This window comes from Pongo pygmaeus, chromosome 19, assembly GCF_028885625.2.
Source record: "Pongo pygmaeus isolate AG05252 chromosome 19, NHGRI_mPonPyg2-v2.0_pri, whole genome shotgun sequence".
Lineage (NCBI taxonomy): Eukaryota > Metazoa > Chordata > Mammalia > Primates > Hominidae > Pongo > Pongo pygmaeus.
Window position 1 is genome coordinate 48431914 of NC_072392.2, and position 14725 is coordinate 48446638.

Sequence of the window (14725 nt, forward strand, 5' to 3'; positions counted from 1 at the left end):
CGAGAATCTGTCTCCAAAAAAAAAAAAAATTTCAGAACTTTTTTTTTCTTTGAGATGGAGTCTCACTCTGTTGTCCAGGCTGGAGTGCAGTGGTGCGATGTTGGCTCACTGTAACCTCCGTCTCCTGTGTTCAAGCGATTCTCCTGTCTCGGCCTCCCGAATAGCAGAGATTACAGGCACCTGTCACCATGCCTGGCTAATTGTTGTATCTTTTAGTAGAGATGGGGTTTCACCATGTTGGTCAGGCTGGTCTCAAACTCCTGACCTCAAATGATCTGCCTGCCTTGGCCTCCCAAAGTACTGGGATTACAGGTGTGAGCCACCGTGCCTGGCCTCAGAACATTTTTATCACCCCAGAAAGAAACTTCCTATTCATTAGCAGCCCTGGGCAATTACTAAGCTGTTTGTATCTTTGTAGATTTGTCTGTTCTGGGTATTTCTTAAAAATGAAGTGATACAATATTTGTTTCTCTGTGATTGTCTTCTTTCACGTAGCATTATGTTTTCGGGGTTTATGTTATAGCATGTGTCAGTACTTCATTCCTTTTTATTGCTGAATAATAGTTGTAAGGATATATCACATGTGTTTATCCATTCATCAGTTGATGGACACTTGTGTTGTTTCTACATTTTAGCTCTTAAGAATACTGCTATGAACAGGTTTTATGTGGACATGTTCTTCTGGGTATATACCTAGAAGTGGAATTACTGTGTCATATGGTAACTGATTAGCTGTTTAAGGAGCTGCTAAGTAAGCTGTTTTCCAAAGTGGCTGCACCATTTTACATTCTCTTTAACATTGTATGAGGGTTCCAATTTTTCCATATCCTTACCAACACTTGTTATTTTTTACTTTTAGCCATCCTGAACAGTATTTCATTATGTTTTTGTTTTGCATCTCCCTAATGACTGATGATACTGAGCATATTTTCTTGTGCTTTTTGCTCCTTCGTATGTCTTGTTTTTTTGTTTGTTTGTTTGTTTTTTCTTTCGAGACAGTCTTTCTTTGTCACCCAGGCTGGAGTTGCAGTGGCGTGATCTTGGCTCACTGCAACCTCCACCTCCTGGGTTCAAGCGATTCTCCTGCCTCAGCCTCCCAAGTACCTGGGATTATGGGCACGCACCACCATGCTCGGCTAATTTTTGTATTCTTAGTAGAGACGGGTTTTCACCATGTTGGCCAGCCTGGTCTCAAACTCTTGACCTAGTGATCTGCCTGCCTTGGCCTCCCAAAGTTCTAGGATTACAGGCGTGAGCCACCATGCCCGGCCTTTTTTTTTTTTTTTTTTTTCTTTGAGACAATCTTGCTGTGTCTCCCAGGCTGGAGTGCGGTGGCATGATCTCAGCTCACTGCAACCTCCACCTCCCAGGTTCAAGCGATTCTCCTGCCTCAGCCTCCCAAGTAGCTGAGATTATAGGCGTGCACCACCACCATGTCCAGCTAATTTGTATATTTTTAGTAGAGACGGGGTTTCACCATGTTAGCCAGGCTGGTGTCGAACTCTTAACCTCAGGTGATGTGCCCATCTCGGCCTCCCAAAGTGCTGGGATTACAGGCTTGAGCCACTGCGCCCGGCCTCCTTTATATGTGTGTCTTCGGATAAATATTCAGATCCTTTGCTTATTTTTTAATTGGGTTATTTGTGTTTTTATTTTTTAGAAACAGGGTCTCACTCTGTCACCCAGCCTGGATGGAGTACAGTGGTGCAATCATAGCTCACTGCAGCCTGGAAATCCTGGGCTCCAGCAATCCTCCTGCCTCAGTCTCCTGAGTAGCTAGGACTATAGGCATGTGCCACCACACCCAGCTCTTGTTTTTATTTTTTATTCTGAAGTTCTTTTCTTTAAGTTTATTTTAATGTCAGGGGTACATGTGCAGGTTTGTTACATAGGTAAACTTGTGTCATGCAGTTTGTTGTTCAGATTTTTTGGTGCCCAGGTGTTAAGCCTGGTACCTGTTAGTTATTTTTCTTGATCCTTTTCTCCTCCCACCTGCTCTGATAGGCCTTAGTGTGTGGTGTTCCCCTCTGCGTTCAGGTATTCCATCATTTAGCTCCCACTTACAAGTGAGAACATGCGGTATTTGGTTTTCTCTTCCTATTTTAGTTTGCTAAGGATAATAGCCTCCAGCTCCATTCATGTTCCTGCAGAGGATGTGATCTCGTTTTTTTTTTTTTATGGCTGCATAGTATTCTATGGTGTATATGTACATTTTCTTTATTCAGTCTGCCATTGATGGGCATTTAGGTTTATTTTTTATTCTGTATACAAGTCCCTTATCAGATACATGATTTGCAATTTTTTTTCCTTTGTTCTGTGGGTTGTTTTTTTCCTTTGATGATGTCCTTTGAAGTACATTTTAATTTTGATGAAGTTCTGTTACATGTTTTTTGTTGTTGCTTATGCTTTTGGTGTTACATCTAAGAAACCATTGCCAAATCCAAAGCCACAGGGATTTATTTCTGTTTTCTTCTAGAAGTTTTATAGGTTTCACTCTTAAATTTAGGTCTTTGATCCATTTTGAGTCAATTTATGTATATGGTGTAAGTTTGTTTGAATTTGATATTCTAGTTTGAGATTGGGGAGTCAGGGAAGAAGGTATATTTGGAGAACATTGGTATATCTAGAACTCTTTACTTCCTTCATCAACCTAGTGCCCCAGTGTTTCTTATATAGCCTTGTGATTGCTAGACAAGAAGAGAGCGAGATTGTGTCTTTCTGAACTGGATAATTAGATTTAGCATTTTATAGGTAGAGATTCCCACTGTATTTAAATCTTAGGAGTAAGCTCATAGGACTCTTGGCTCTAATATTGTCCTTAGGAAGCAGAAAACTTCAAAAAGATGTGTTTTTCTCTTGGAAGATAGCACATTAGTGGAAAATTTAATTATTGCATGGGGTCTAGAGGTAACCTTTTTTGAGTTCAGGAATTTTTTTTTTTTTTTTAAATCCTGAGTGTTATGAGGGTGGGAGAGTGAGCTGTTATTAGGTATTAAGCTGATGGCTAGTAAAGGAGAATATGTCTTTTCCTTTTTCAGGTTCTCAGCTGCTGCGGGAGTTGAAAAAGATGGACGACAAAGCACTTTTGGTGGAAGTACAGCTTTTAGAAAGCAAAACATACCATGCCCTGAGCAACCTGCCGAAAGCCCGAGCTGCCTTAACCTCTGCTCGAACCACAGCAAATGCCATCTACTGCCCCCCTAAATTGCAGGCCACCTTGGACATGCAGTCGGGTAACAGACGTAGCTATTCCTGGGATTTGTTTTCTTAAAGCTCATCTTATTTTATAGGTGGAAGGAATGGGGGTTGGGGCTGGAGAATAAAATTGGCTGATTTGGCTCTAGCTTCTTCAGAGAACCAATTAGAAAGCTACCTTTCTAACTAGCTGCTCCCCTCCTGTTAACTGCCTAAAATGTATTAAGAACATACCTATCTGTGCTTGACCAGGCAATCTGACTATTAGAACCAAACTTAGAAAGGTCGCACGTAGAAGACTCCCTTAACTCTTAGCCACTTACTCGGAATAGTAGCATTTTCCTTTGGGATTGGCCTACCCCAAGTCTGTTGACTCTTGGAGATCTTTGTAAAGTTGGTTGACTTTTCCAAAGGGCCTCAAATCAGGGCTGAGGAATGATAACCCAATTTCAGCTGAGTGTGGTATGTAGTTTTCCGATGGAGTGTGTGAATGTGAGGCTAGGAAGCCATGGATTGGCAGGTGGAATACTTTCTTTTGTATTCAGCAGTTTTTTTTACTGGAGGCGTCATTATTGAAGGAATGTTGGAATTGGAAGCAGAAGACTAGTTTAAGTGCTTGTGTTACCTCTCATCTGTAAAAGATAATGCCTACTCGACTCGTCTGTCAGGGATGTAGTGATCTAGGATCAGGCTTTCCTAGGTTGACATTTTGTTCTGTTGCTTTCTAGTATGTGACTTTGGGCAAGTTACTTAATTTATGTTTAGCTCATCTGTAAAATGGTAATAATTGGCACATGATAGAGCCTCATTAATGTTTGTGTTGAATGAGTGACAGTCTAGTTTTTTGTTTTGTTTTTACCTTTTTTTTTTTTTTTTTTTTGAGACAGGGTCTCACTCTGTTGCCCAGGTTGGAACACAGTGGTGCAATCACAGCTCACCACAGCCTCAACTTCCCAGGCTCAAGTGATCCTCCTTCCTCAGTCTCCTGAGTAGCTGGGACTACAGGAGCGCGACACCATGCCAAGCTAACTTTTTGTAGAGATAGGGTTTTGCCGTGTTGCCCAGAGTGGTCTTGAACTCCTGGGCTCAAGCAATTTTCCCACCTTGGCCTCTCAAAGTGCTGGGATTATAGGCATGAGCCACCATGCCTGGCCTTTGTTTCTGTTTTTTTTTTTTTTTTTTTTTTTTTGAGATGGGGTCCTGTTTTGTTCAGCCACCCAGGCTGGAATGCAGTGGCGCAATCTTGGCTCACTGCATCCACTGTCTCCTGGGTTCAAGCGATTCTCCTGTCTCAGCCTCCCAAGTAGCTGGGATTACAGGCACCTGCCATCATGCCCAGCTAATTTTTGTATTTTAGTAGAGATGGGGTTTCACCATGTTGGCCAGGCTGGCCGCCCACCTCTGCCTCCCAAAGTGCTAGGATTATAGGCATGAGCCACTGTGCCTGGACTGTTTCTGTTTTTAACAATAAACCTCATGTGCCAGCCATGACACTCCGAGTGCTGATATGGCCCCTATTAACTAATGTGTTTGGCAAAGCAGTATACCAGTTCTTGGGCCTTATTTTATTTATTTGTTTTTTAACCATACATATTTTTGGGTCTGGCCTATTCTCTCTCTATACTGGGAGATGTGGAAAAATGGAGACGTGTCTCATTTAGTTTAGCAGCATTAATGGTTTGTTGGGTTGTTGAAGGGGCTTTCCTTAGCTACAGAGAAGAGCAGATATTCCTTGAGGCCTCTATACTTAACAGTAGTAGAAAAAGGATCTGATTCCCACAAACCCAGAGTGGGAGGTTTTTTGAGTAGGCTGAAAGGGCGCATCACTCAATAAATGGTGAAGTCAGAAGGTTCCTGCTGGTATTGAGTTCTTTGGATCATGTGTCAGCAGCGTCATCCTTTGACTCTAGTGTGCTAAATACTTTCTACATGTATCTCGATGTGAAAGATGTTGGGAAGCAGTTGTGGTAAACAAATGGATGGGGCTGAGGTCTGTAACTTCCTAAAGGGCTGGGGCAGAGTTAGAGCTAATATATACAAATAGAGAATTTTAGGGTTTAGATGCCTCCCAAGCTTGGAAAGAACTAATTTTTATGTTATCCCAAGTGATAGCATAGGTTGGCAGTAGTAGCAGCTTCAATCAAAGTTAAGCTCATTGTGAGCAACTCAACTTCTAAGCAATAGAGGATTGGTTAGGTCAACTATGGTATATCAGTCTGAAGAAATACTGCTTAGCCATGTATAATTAAGTTCATGGATTTGGCATTATGTGAAAGCTGCACACTGAGTGCATTTAGGCAAAAGCACATCCATAAATGATAAATATTTGAAATGAAAATATAAGATGTTGGATTCCCTCTCCCCTGCCCCATGACAGTTGCATAAATATAAAACTATCAGGCTTAGAAAAGCTATCTTAAAGTAGTTAATATTATTAGAACAGGTCATTCAGGCAGTCTAGAGATGTTTAGGTCAACTCCCTGACCTGTGAATGTGATGTCATGGAGGGTAAACATGGCCTTTTCCTGTGGCTCCAAAAGATAGCAGGACTGGAATGGTGGTGAGAAGCATGGAAGAAAGATGGTACAGTATCTGTTTTTCAGGTCCCTTTTAAGTTGGGTCTCTAACTCCTTTGGGAACTTATATTGGCAATATGACATTGAGCTGGGAGGTCAGAGACTTGGATTCTCATCTTCTAATCTCAGCTCTCACATTGCTGACTATGGTGACTTTGGGCAGGTTTTTTTTTTTTTTTTTTTTTTTAAGACGGTCTCACTTTTTCACCCATGCTGCAGTGCATTTTTGCTATCACAGCTCCCATCGCTATCATCAGCCTCCCAGGCTCACGTGATCCTCCTACCTCAGTCTCACGAGTAAGTAGCTGGGGCTACAGGCATGTGCCACCACGCCTGGCTAATTTTTTGTAGAGATGCGGTTTCACCATGTTGCCTAGGCTGGTCTTGAGCTCCTAGGTTCAGGTGATCCACCTGCCTTGGCCTCCCAAAGTGTTGAGATTACAGATGTGAGCCACTGTGCCTGGCAGAGCAGGTTCTTTATCCTTTCCTGACCTCATCAGTAGGTTGATGGAGTTGAGGTAGAGTTTTTTTTCTTTTCTTTTTTTTTTTTTTTGAGACAGTGTCTCGCTCTGTTGCCTAGGCTGGAGTGCAGTGATGTGATCTCGGCTCACTGCAACCTCCACCTCCCGGATTCAAGTGATTCTCCTGCCTCAGCCACCTGAGTAGCTGGGATTACAGGCATGTACCACCAAGCCCGGCTAATTTTTGTGTTTGTAGTAGAGATGGGGTTTTGCCTTGTTGGCCAAGCTGATCTTGATCTCCTGACCCTCAAGTGATCTGGCTGCCTTGACCTCCCAAAGTGCTGGGATTATAGACGTTAGAGTTTACAGACGTGAGCCACTGTGCCTGGCCTCTTTTTTTTTTTAAGACGGAGTCTCACTTTGTCGCCCAAGTTGGAGTGCTGTGGTGTGATCTTGGCTCACTGCAACCTCCACCTCCTGGGTTGAAGAGATTCTCCTGCCTCAGCCTCCCGAGTAGCTGGGATTACAGGCGCCCGCCACCATGCCCAGCTGGTTTTGTATTTTTAGTAGAGACAGGTTTTTACCATGTTGGCCAGGCTGGTCTTGAAATCCTGACCTCAGATGATCCTCCTGCGTCTGCCTCCCGAAGTGTTGGGATTACAGGCATGAGCCACCATGCCCGGCCTTTTTCTTTTCTTTTTTTTTTTTTAAGAGACAAGGTCGGCTGGGTGTGGTGGCTCACACCTGTAATCCCAGCACTTTGGGAAGCCGAGGCGGGTGGATCACTTGAGGTCAGGAGTTCAAGACTAGCCTGGGGAACATACTACTAAAAATACAAAAAATGAGCTGGGCGTGGTGGTGGGTGCCTGTAATCCCAGCTACTTGGGAGGCTGAGGCAGGAGAATTGCTTGAACCCAGGAGGCAGAGGTTGCCATGAGCTGAGATTGCGCCACTGCACTCCAGCCTCGGTGACAGAGCGAGACTCGGCCCCCCCAAAAAAAAAATAAAATAAAGAGACAACGTCTAACTCTGTTACTTAGTCTCATACTCTTGGGCTCAAGCTATCCTCCTGCCTCAGCCTCTCAAAAGTGCTGAGATTACAGGAGTGAATCCCTGCACCTGGCTTTTTTTTTTTTTTTTTTTTTGAAACAGAAGTTTGCCCTTGTTGCCCAGGCTGGAGTGCAGTGGCGCAGTCTCGGCTCACCGCAACCTCCTCTTCCTGGGTTCAAGTGATTCTCCTTCCTCAGCCTCCCGAGTAACAGGGATTACAGGCACGCACTACCACACCCGGCTAATTTTTTTTGTAATTTTAGTAGAGATGGGATTTCTCCATGTTGGTCAGTCTGATCTTGAGCTCCTGACCTCAGGTGATCCGCCCGCCTCGGCCTCCCAAAGTGCTGGGATTATAGGTGTGAGCTGAAACCGTGCCCAGCCTTTTTTTTTCTTTTTGAAGAGATGGGGTCTTACTATGTTACTCAGGCTTGTCTCGAACTCCTGAGCTCACGTGATCCTCCCATCTCAGCCTCCCAAAGTGTGGGATTACAGGTGTAAGCCACCGTGCCCAGTTAGGTAGATGTCTAAGGTGCCTCCCAGCTCTGATCTTTTATGGCTCTATTATTTTATATGTTCTCATTCCTTTCTTTTCAATGCCCAGGTATTATCCATGCAGCAGAAGAGAAGGACTGGAAAACTGCGTACTCATACTTCTATGAGGCATTTGAGGGTTATGACTCCATCGACAGCCCCAAGGCCATCACATCTCTGAAGTACATGTTGCTGTGCAAAATCATGCTCAACACGTAGGTGCACCTTAACTCTGGACTACAAGAACTCAGATCCTTCAACAAGTCTGTTTGCCATGGCAGAGATGGCCTGAGGAGGGAGTTTGGCCAGTTACAGAAACAGCAGCAGCTGCGGCCTCTAGGGCTGGCTAAGGTAGAGCAGGAGGATCAAAAGTGGGCCAGAAAACTTTCGCTTGCTAGTCTTTCAGAATCAGGGAGACATTTTAGAAATCCCCTTCCCAGCTCCTCTTGGAGAATTCTCCTCACAGGTGCAGAGCACACGACAGAGGGTCAGGAAATAGCTTACAATCAGCCAGTAACAGCCACCTGAGCCACCCAGAATGCGGAAGGAAGGGTTAAGGAGAGGTTTGGAAAAGTGGACAGCAAAAGTACGACAGCCCTGCTTATAAAGAAATCTACAGAATTATTCAATTCTTGTGGGAATAAATGAAGTATTGACTAAGAACTCTCTTTGGATCTTTGGATTACATAAGGGCTATGTTTTAATAATACCTGTTACACTAGGATTTGACTTAAACTTATAGTTCTGCTTGTTGGGTCTATTGCTTTTGGTAGGTTCAGTTCAGCTTTCTAACACTGGAGTTTTTCTACTCTTCAGGCTGAGCTGTGACCCAGAGTGGAGAAAACCTAGCTTTTGCAATGTGATGGGCATATGGGTTTAGGGGTTGGGCTGATTATCTGTGCGGGCAGAGTCTTTATTACAATGGAATTCTGTTAAAAAGAAATTTGCCCAAACCTACCTTTAGAAGCATAACATCTGTAGTAATTGACCAAGTATGTCTTTTTTTCTAGCCCAGAAGATGTCCAGGCTTTGGTGAGCGGGAAGCTTGCACTTCGGTATGCAGGGAGGCAGGTAGGGACTCCCTTGACTACAGTTCTGCTCACTCTGAGACCAGCATGTTTTCAGAGTCACGACGTTTGATGAGACCAGCACTCTTCAGGTCTTCATACTACTCTCTTCCTTCTCCCCCACTCACTTCCTTCCCTTAAGCCCATTCAGTGTGTTTCCTAGACTGTTAAATTCTTGGCCTGGAAAGTCAGCGTTTGGTGCTCTTATGGACATCACGTTGTTTGAGGGACTTAGGGAACTGAACTGTAGCATTTGCAGTGAGTTAGTTTGCATTTGGCTTTGACCAGAAGATTTATCTACCACGAGTCTGACTTGTGAATTTAACATATGTAGGGTATGAAATCTTAGATTTTCCAGGTTAGGAGCCTGGTAAGGTCTGGTGCATATGTGCTTTAGAGAGGTCTGATTGCTTGGTGCAGAAACTAGGTTTTGAGATTTACTTTTGTGCTTCTCAGATCAGTACCTTTCTACTCATGCTTTGAATTTTGGGTGTGGTGCAAAAAGAGGCCCTTTTTTTTTTTGTTACCTTAATGCCCAAGTAGGTATGAGTGTGACTTCTGAGAGCAGACAGTTAGGACCTATGCAAAGATGATGTCTAGACTGTCTCCTCTTTGTATTTTGCTTGATTATCACTAGTAAAGTAAGTGTAATCTTTCTGGATTTCAACTGCAGTTGTCTCTAAACACAGACTGATTGGCTGTCTGTATAATCTCACTGTATCTCTGGAGGAGTGGCCACATAGATGATTTCTTCCCTCTCTACAAGTGGCCCTAATTGGCTTTTTTTTTTTTTTTTTTTTTTGAGTTAGAGTCTCATTCTTTCATCCAGGCTGGAGTGCAGTGGCATATCTCTGCTCACTGCAACCTCCTCCTCCCAGTTTGAAGTGATTCTCCTGTCTCAGCCTCCTGAGTAGCTGTGATTACAGGCATCCGCCACTATGCCCGGCTAATTTTTTGTAGTAGAGACAGGGTTTTGCCATCTTGGCCAGGCTGTCCCAAACTCCTAACCTCAAGTGATCTGCCCACCTCAGCCTCCAAAAGTGCTGGGATTGTAGGTGTGAGCCACTGCATCCAGCCATGCATCTTCCAGTATAGTAATAACCAGTACTCTTGAGGTCAAAACCAGGAGCTGACCTGAAACTTTTGCTGATAAAAAGCCAATTAGGGGCTGGACGTGGTGGCTCATGCCTGTAATCCCAGCACTTTGGGAGGCTGAGGCGGGCGGATCACTTGAGGTCAGCAGTTTGAGAGCAGCCTGGCCAATGTGGCAAAATCCCAGCTCTATTAAAAATACAAAAAATTAGCCAGGAATGGTAGTGCACTGGTGGCTGTAATCCCAGCTACTCAGGAGGCTGAGGCAGGAGAATCACTTCAAACGGGGAGTGGAAGTTGCAGTAAGCCAAGATAGCACCACTGTACTCTAACCTGGGTGACAAGAGTGAGACTCTGTTTTAAAAAATAATAATAAAAAATAAGAAAGATGCACTACTCTCACTATAACTAGAGTTGAGGAGATAGGCTCAGGGACATGAAGTGTTCAGGACAAGGTCAGGTAGCTAATCAATGGTGGAGCTAGACTTTGAATTAGGGTCATTGTTCCAGGCTTTTCTCATTTTGACACTTTTTTCTGTCTATAGGACAAATGCTGGAGACAAACACACTAATGATTAGCCTTGCACCATTTAGTCTACTGTATAAGACACACTGTTCTTATATAAGTATGTAGGCTGATAAAAGAGCAGCTTCTCTTAGTCTCTTGTGCCTTGATGTTAGCTTTTAAGCAGGAGATAGGCTAATCTCCCAGAAAGATGAGTGTTGCAGATTTTTTTGCTGAGTGGAGACTTGATAGCTTGGTCAGGTGCCTTTTTTAACCATGTTAGAAGTTGTTCTCAACTATTGATTATACCTTCATCACTCTGTGGGGTCTTAACATTTGGTGTAATATGTTAATGCCGCAACCTTTTTTTGAGACAGATTCTTTTTCTATCACCCAGCTGCAGTGCAGTGGCATGATCTTGGCTTACTGCAACCTCTGCCTCCTGGGTTCTAGCGATTCTCCTGCCTCAGCCTCCCAAGTAGCTGGGATTACAGGCGTCTGCCACTATGCCCGGCTAAGTAGAGAAGGGGGTTTCACCATGTTGGCCAGGCTGGTCTCGAACTCCTGAACCTCAAGTGATCTGCCCACTTCGGCCTCCCAAAGTGGTGGGATTACAGGCGTGAGCCACCGTGCCTGGCCTTGATGCCTCAGTGTTAATGAGGTAGACCTTGTTCAGTGCCTTGTTCCAAACCTAGCAGAATGAATCTTGATAAAGCACAGATATAATAGGGTTTAAGGGCAAGAAGGAGTTTGGGTGGATGTGGCGATAACGAGCCTTGGAGGAAGGGGGAAGAAATCACAGGTCTCTTGTCATTTTTCCTTTTAGCTTGTCATCTCTAGAGAATGCTGTATTAGGGTCGGTCTGTTTGGAAAGTATCTGTTTCCTAGTATTCTTAAGTCATTTCAGGTTTCAAAGGGAAACAGGTTGGCATATAGTGGTATTCAGTACTTGCGGCTCTTCTTCCCAGGCATCTGAAGAAGAACGATGGTGGGGCGGGTTCTTCCTTATAGCAGAAGTTGTGTGGACACAGCATACTGCTTATGAGACTTGGGTAAATGTTAGTGTGCAGAATAAATCACTTTCATGATTTGTCTCTTTATTCTCAGACAGAAGCATTAAAATGCGTGGCTCAGGCTAGCAAGAACAGATCACTGGCAGATTTTGAAAAAGTGAGTATGATATTGGGTTGGTATGGAATGTGGGTGGAAGAGAGGGACATTTAAGTACTTCAAAACACACTTTTAAAAATAATTACAGTTTCAAAAGAAGTTGCAAATGATTCCATGTATCCTTCACCTAGGACAGTATTAAAACCAGGAAATAGTTAAGCACTTTTGTACAATGAAACTTACTGAGTTGATATAAAATATATATTATTTATACATAATACCTTTCTATTTCAAAAGTTCTTTCTGTCCTTTTTTCACTTTGATTTTTCACAACACACCTATTATCTGCATTTTATGGTTAAGGGAACTGGGATTCAGGAGGACACTCAAAATCACACAGCATCGGGTCAGAGTTTGACTCTAGGCCTAGTGCTTGTTCCACATGACACAGTTGTAGGCATTCCTTCAGAAGCTCCAGAAATGCCAGGTCTGCTTCTCCTCTGTGGACAGAAGGGAAGTCTTGATGTGCGTACTTGGACCCAAAGAAACGTCTTCAGGGTGATGATCTAGGCTTTCTTTAACCCTGGTGCCTTTTGCTCATTGTTTGAGAGTTTTGAAAAGGGAGAAAAGCCTGTCTGGGCATTAGGGTGAGAATTATATATTCTTTTCTGAACCTCTCTCCTCTTAGTCTGAGTATAATGACCAACTTAATAAAAACAAAACCTAGATCCAGAAAGAACAACTTAGTGTGGATGGAGACTAGACCATGTGGCTTTGACTGTCCTTGAGATTCACCATCTTCCTGGAGGGCTCTTGCCAATTCCTGTTGCCTCTTACTTGGCATGATTTGCCTGCTTCCCTTAACACCTTGTAGCACAGCTGACATGAGGCTGGGATGTTGAGACCATTACTGATGGTCCAGTAAATCACACACACAAATACTCGGTCTAGATCATTTTATCCCAATGTCTGAGATGTTTGATGGGACACTTTTATTCCAAATAGTTCCTTGGAAGAAGGATTCTGTGATTAGGTATTTGGGAAATACTAGGGCTAAACAAAATACTAGGGCCAATAATAATTAAAACACCTAATTTTGCTTAATAATTGCAGAGCCATGTTATGCTGATGGTCCTCATAAAACTCCCAAGAGCTAGTTGTGGAATTCAGCATTTCCTATTCCTTAACCTCAATGTTCTTTCCCCCCCACCCCCAATGGAGACCCTATTTATTCTGTAGAATACATGCTGAGAAATGCTTGTGTAGCTACTTTGGTTCATGAGCTGAGTTGCTCTTGGGGCTTACATGGTTTGAGCTGTTGACCTGAAGCCTGCAGACAGAAAGATGGTCCCTAGGGTGACTCCACCTTTTTGTTCTATTTTGTATTTTTTTTTCTCTTAGAGACTACCATAAAATAGCATTTTTAAAAAATTATTTTTAGAGATGGAGGCTCTCTGTGTTGCTCAAGCTGGACTTGAACTCTTGGGCTCCAGCAGTCCTGCCACATCAGCCTCCCGAGTAACTGGGACTCCAGGTGCATGCCACCAAGCCAAACTTCCCTTTCAGTTCTTGACATTCCTTTTCTGCTTTGTATCATGCATCTCCCCAAATCTCCCCTAACTTCATTCAACCATGTAGTTTTATAAGGGCCAGCAGACTACCTAGGAGGCAGGAGTAGCATGACTTTAAAGTGATTCTCTGTGCCAATCTCTGCGACTGGTTCCTTTCGCAGGCTCTGACAGATTACCGGGCAGAGCTCCGGGATGACCCAATCATCAGCACACACTTGGCCAAGTTGTATGATAACTTACTGGAACAGAATCTGATCCGAGTCATTGAGCCTTTTTCCAGAGTACAGGTGAGAACCCTCTGGGGACTCCATTTCTGGCCAGGTATTCTCACTGTAGCCACCTCCCTTCCACACCTGTCCAGAATGGGAACTCACTTCTAGGGGTGTGCCTGGTGGGCAAGAGGCCACCAAGAGCTTGTGCCTCTGTTGATAAAATGAACAAAAATCGAGGAGAGAGGTGCTGTGGGTAGAGGCATGTGTGTTGCCCCTGCACGTGTTCTGAGCAGTTTCCTCCTCACTTTTAGTCACTGCATGTGTTGTACCTGTTTTCTGTATTGGGTGTGTGGGATAAGAGTCTGTTTATTGTGTGTAGCAGTGAAGGGCAGGCAGATGGGCAAAGAACAAGAGACTTAAGCACGGCCAAGGAGGGTCTTACATTAGAATTTTGAGAAATACAGCAGTTCTCCCCGTTCCCTCCCTTCTCTTATTGGAGGCAAAAGTAAAACTTTCAGTGTTGGTGTCTCTCTGCCTTTCCTTTTAGATTGAACACATATCTAGTCTCATCAAACTCTCCAAGGTAAGGAGTCTTAAGGCCATCTGCAGGGAGGAATGGGAAGGGGTGGTGAGGAGGGGTGGCACATGCACCTGATTGGCCTCATTGGAAAGCTCCCCAGCTTCTCAGTGGGGAATGGGCAGTGTGGGCTAGAGTAGGAGTTGCATTGTTGCTATTTTGTTTTCAGTCCATTTGGCCTAAGACCCCTCCAACAAAGCTGTTGTGTCAGGGTGATCTCTGACTAGTGGATACTGGTCCCTTTAATCATGTGCTTTGATTTTAGGCCGACGTGGAAAGGAAATTATCACAGATGATTCTTGACAAGAAATTTCACGGTGAGTAACAGTCACACAGGCAAGGGGGCTGGTGGTGGTGATGAGAGGGTTGAAGAAGTTTATTTTCAAAGAAGATGTTCTATTTGTTTCCCCCGATGGTTCACCCTGGGGTCCTGGCCCCTCTTCCCTGTGATGAGAATGTGTAATAAGCATGTGTACATGGAATAGGGAGAGGAATTCTATTTCCCTTCTTTTCTGGACACAGTGAGTCAACTAGGGAGTGGGCTGCTTCACAAATGCTTTTGTGTCTAACCTCATCTTTTACCTGGGTTACCCTTGTGTTTCTTGCAGGGATTTTGGACCAGGGGGAGGGTGTCCTGATTATTTTCGATGAACCCCCAGTAGATAAAACTTATGAAGCTGCTCTGGAAACAATTCAGAACATGAGCAAAGTAGTGGATTCCCTCTACAACAAAGCCAAGAAACTGACATAGGTGAGTGCTGGCTTCAGGACCCCA

General features: G+C 43.9%; 1 protein-coding gene across 2 annotated transcripts in view; it reads left to right on the forward strand.

Annotated features, from left to right (window-relative positions):
• PSMD11 (proteasome 26S subunit, non-ATPase 11) overlaps positions 1-14725 on the forward strand; it is a 39034-nt gene that overhangs the window by 21644 nt on the left and 2665 nt on the right. For both annotated transcript variants that reach the window (XM_054459982.2, XM_054459983.2), the window contains exons 6-13: positions 3039-3233; positions 7887-8031; positions 8827-8887; positions 11588-11650; positions 13323-13448; positions 13921-13956; positions 14216-14267; positions 14559-14701. In XM_054459982.2, coding sequence (XP_054315957.1) covers positions 3039-3233; positions 7887-8031; positions 8827-8887; positions 11588-11650; positions 13323-13448; positions 13921-13956; positions 14216-14267; positions 14559-14701 — 821 coding nt within the window. The remainder of the gene's footprint in view (positions 1-3038; positions 3234-7886; positions 8032-8826; positions 8888-11587; positions 11651-13322; positions 13449-13920; positions 13957-14215; positions 14268-14558; positions 14702-14725) is intronic.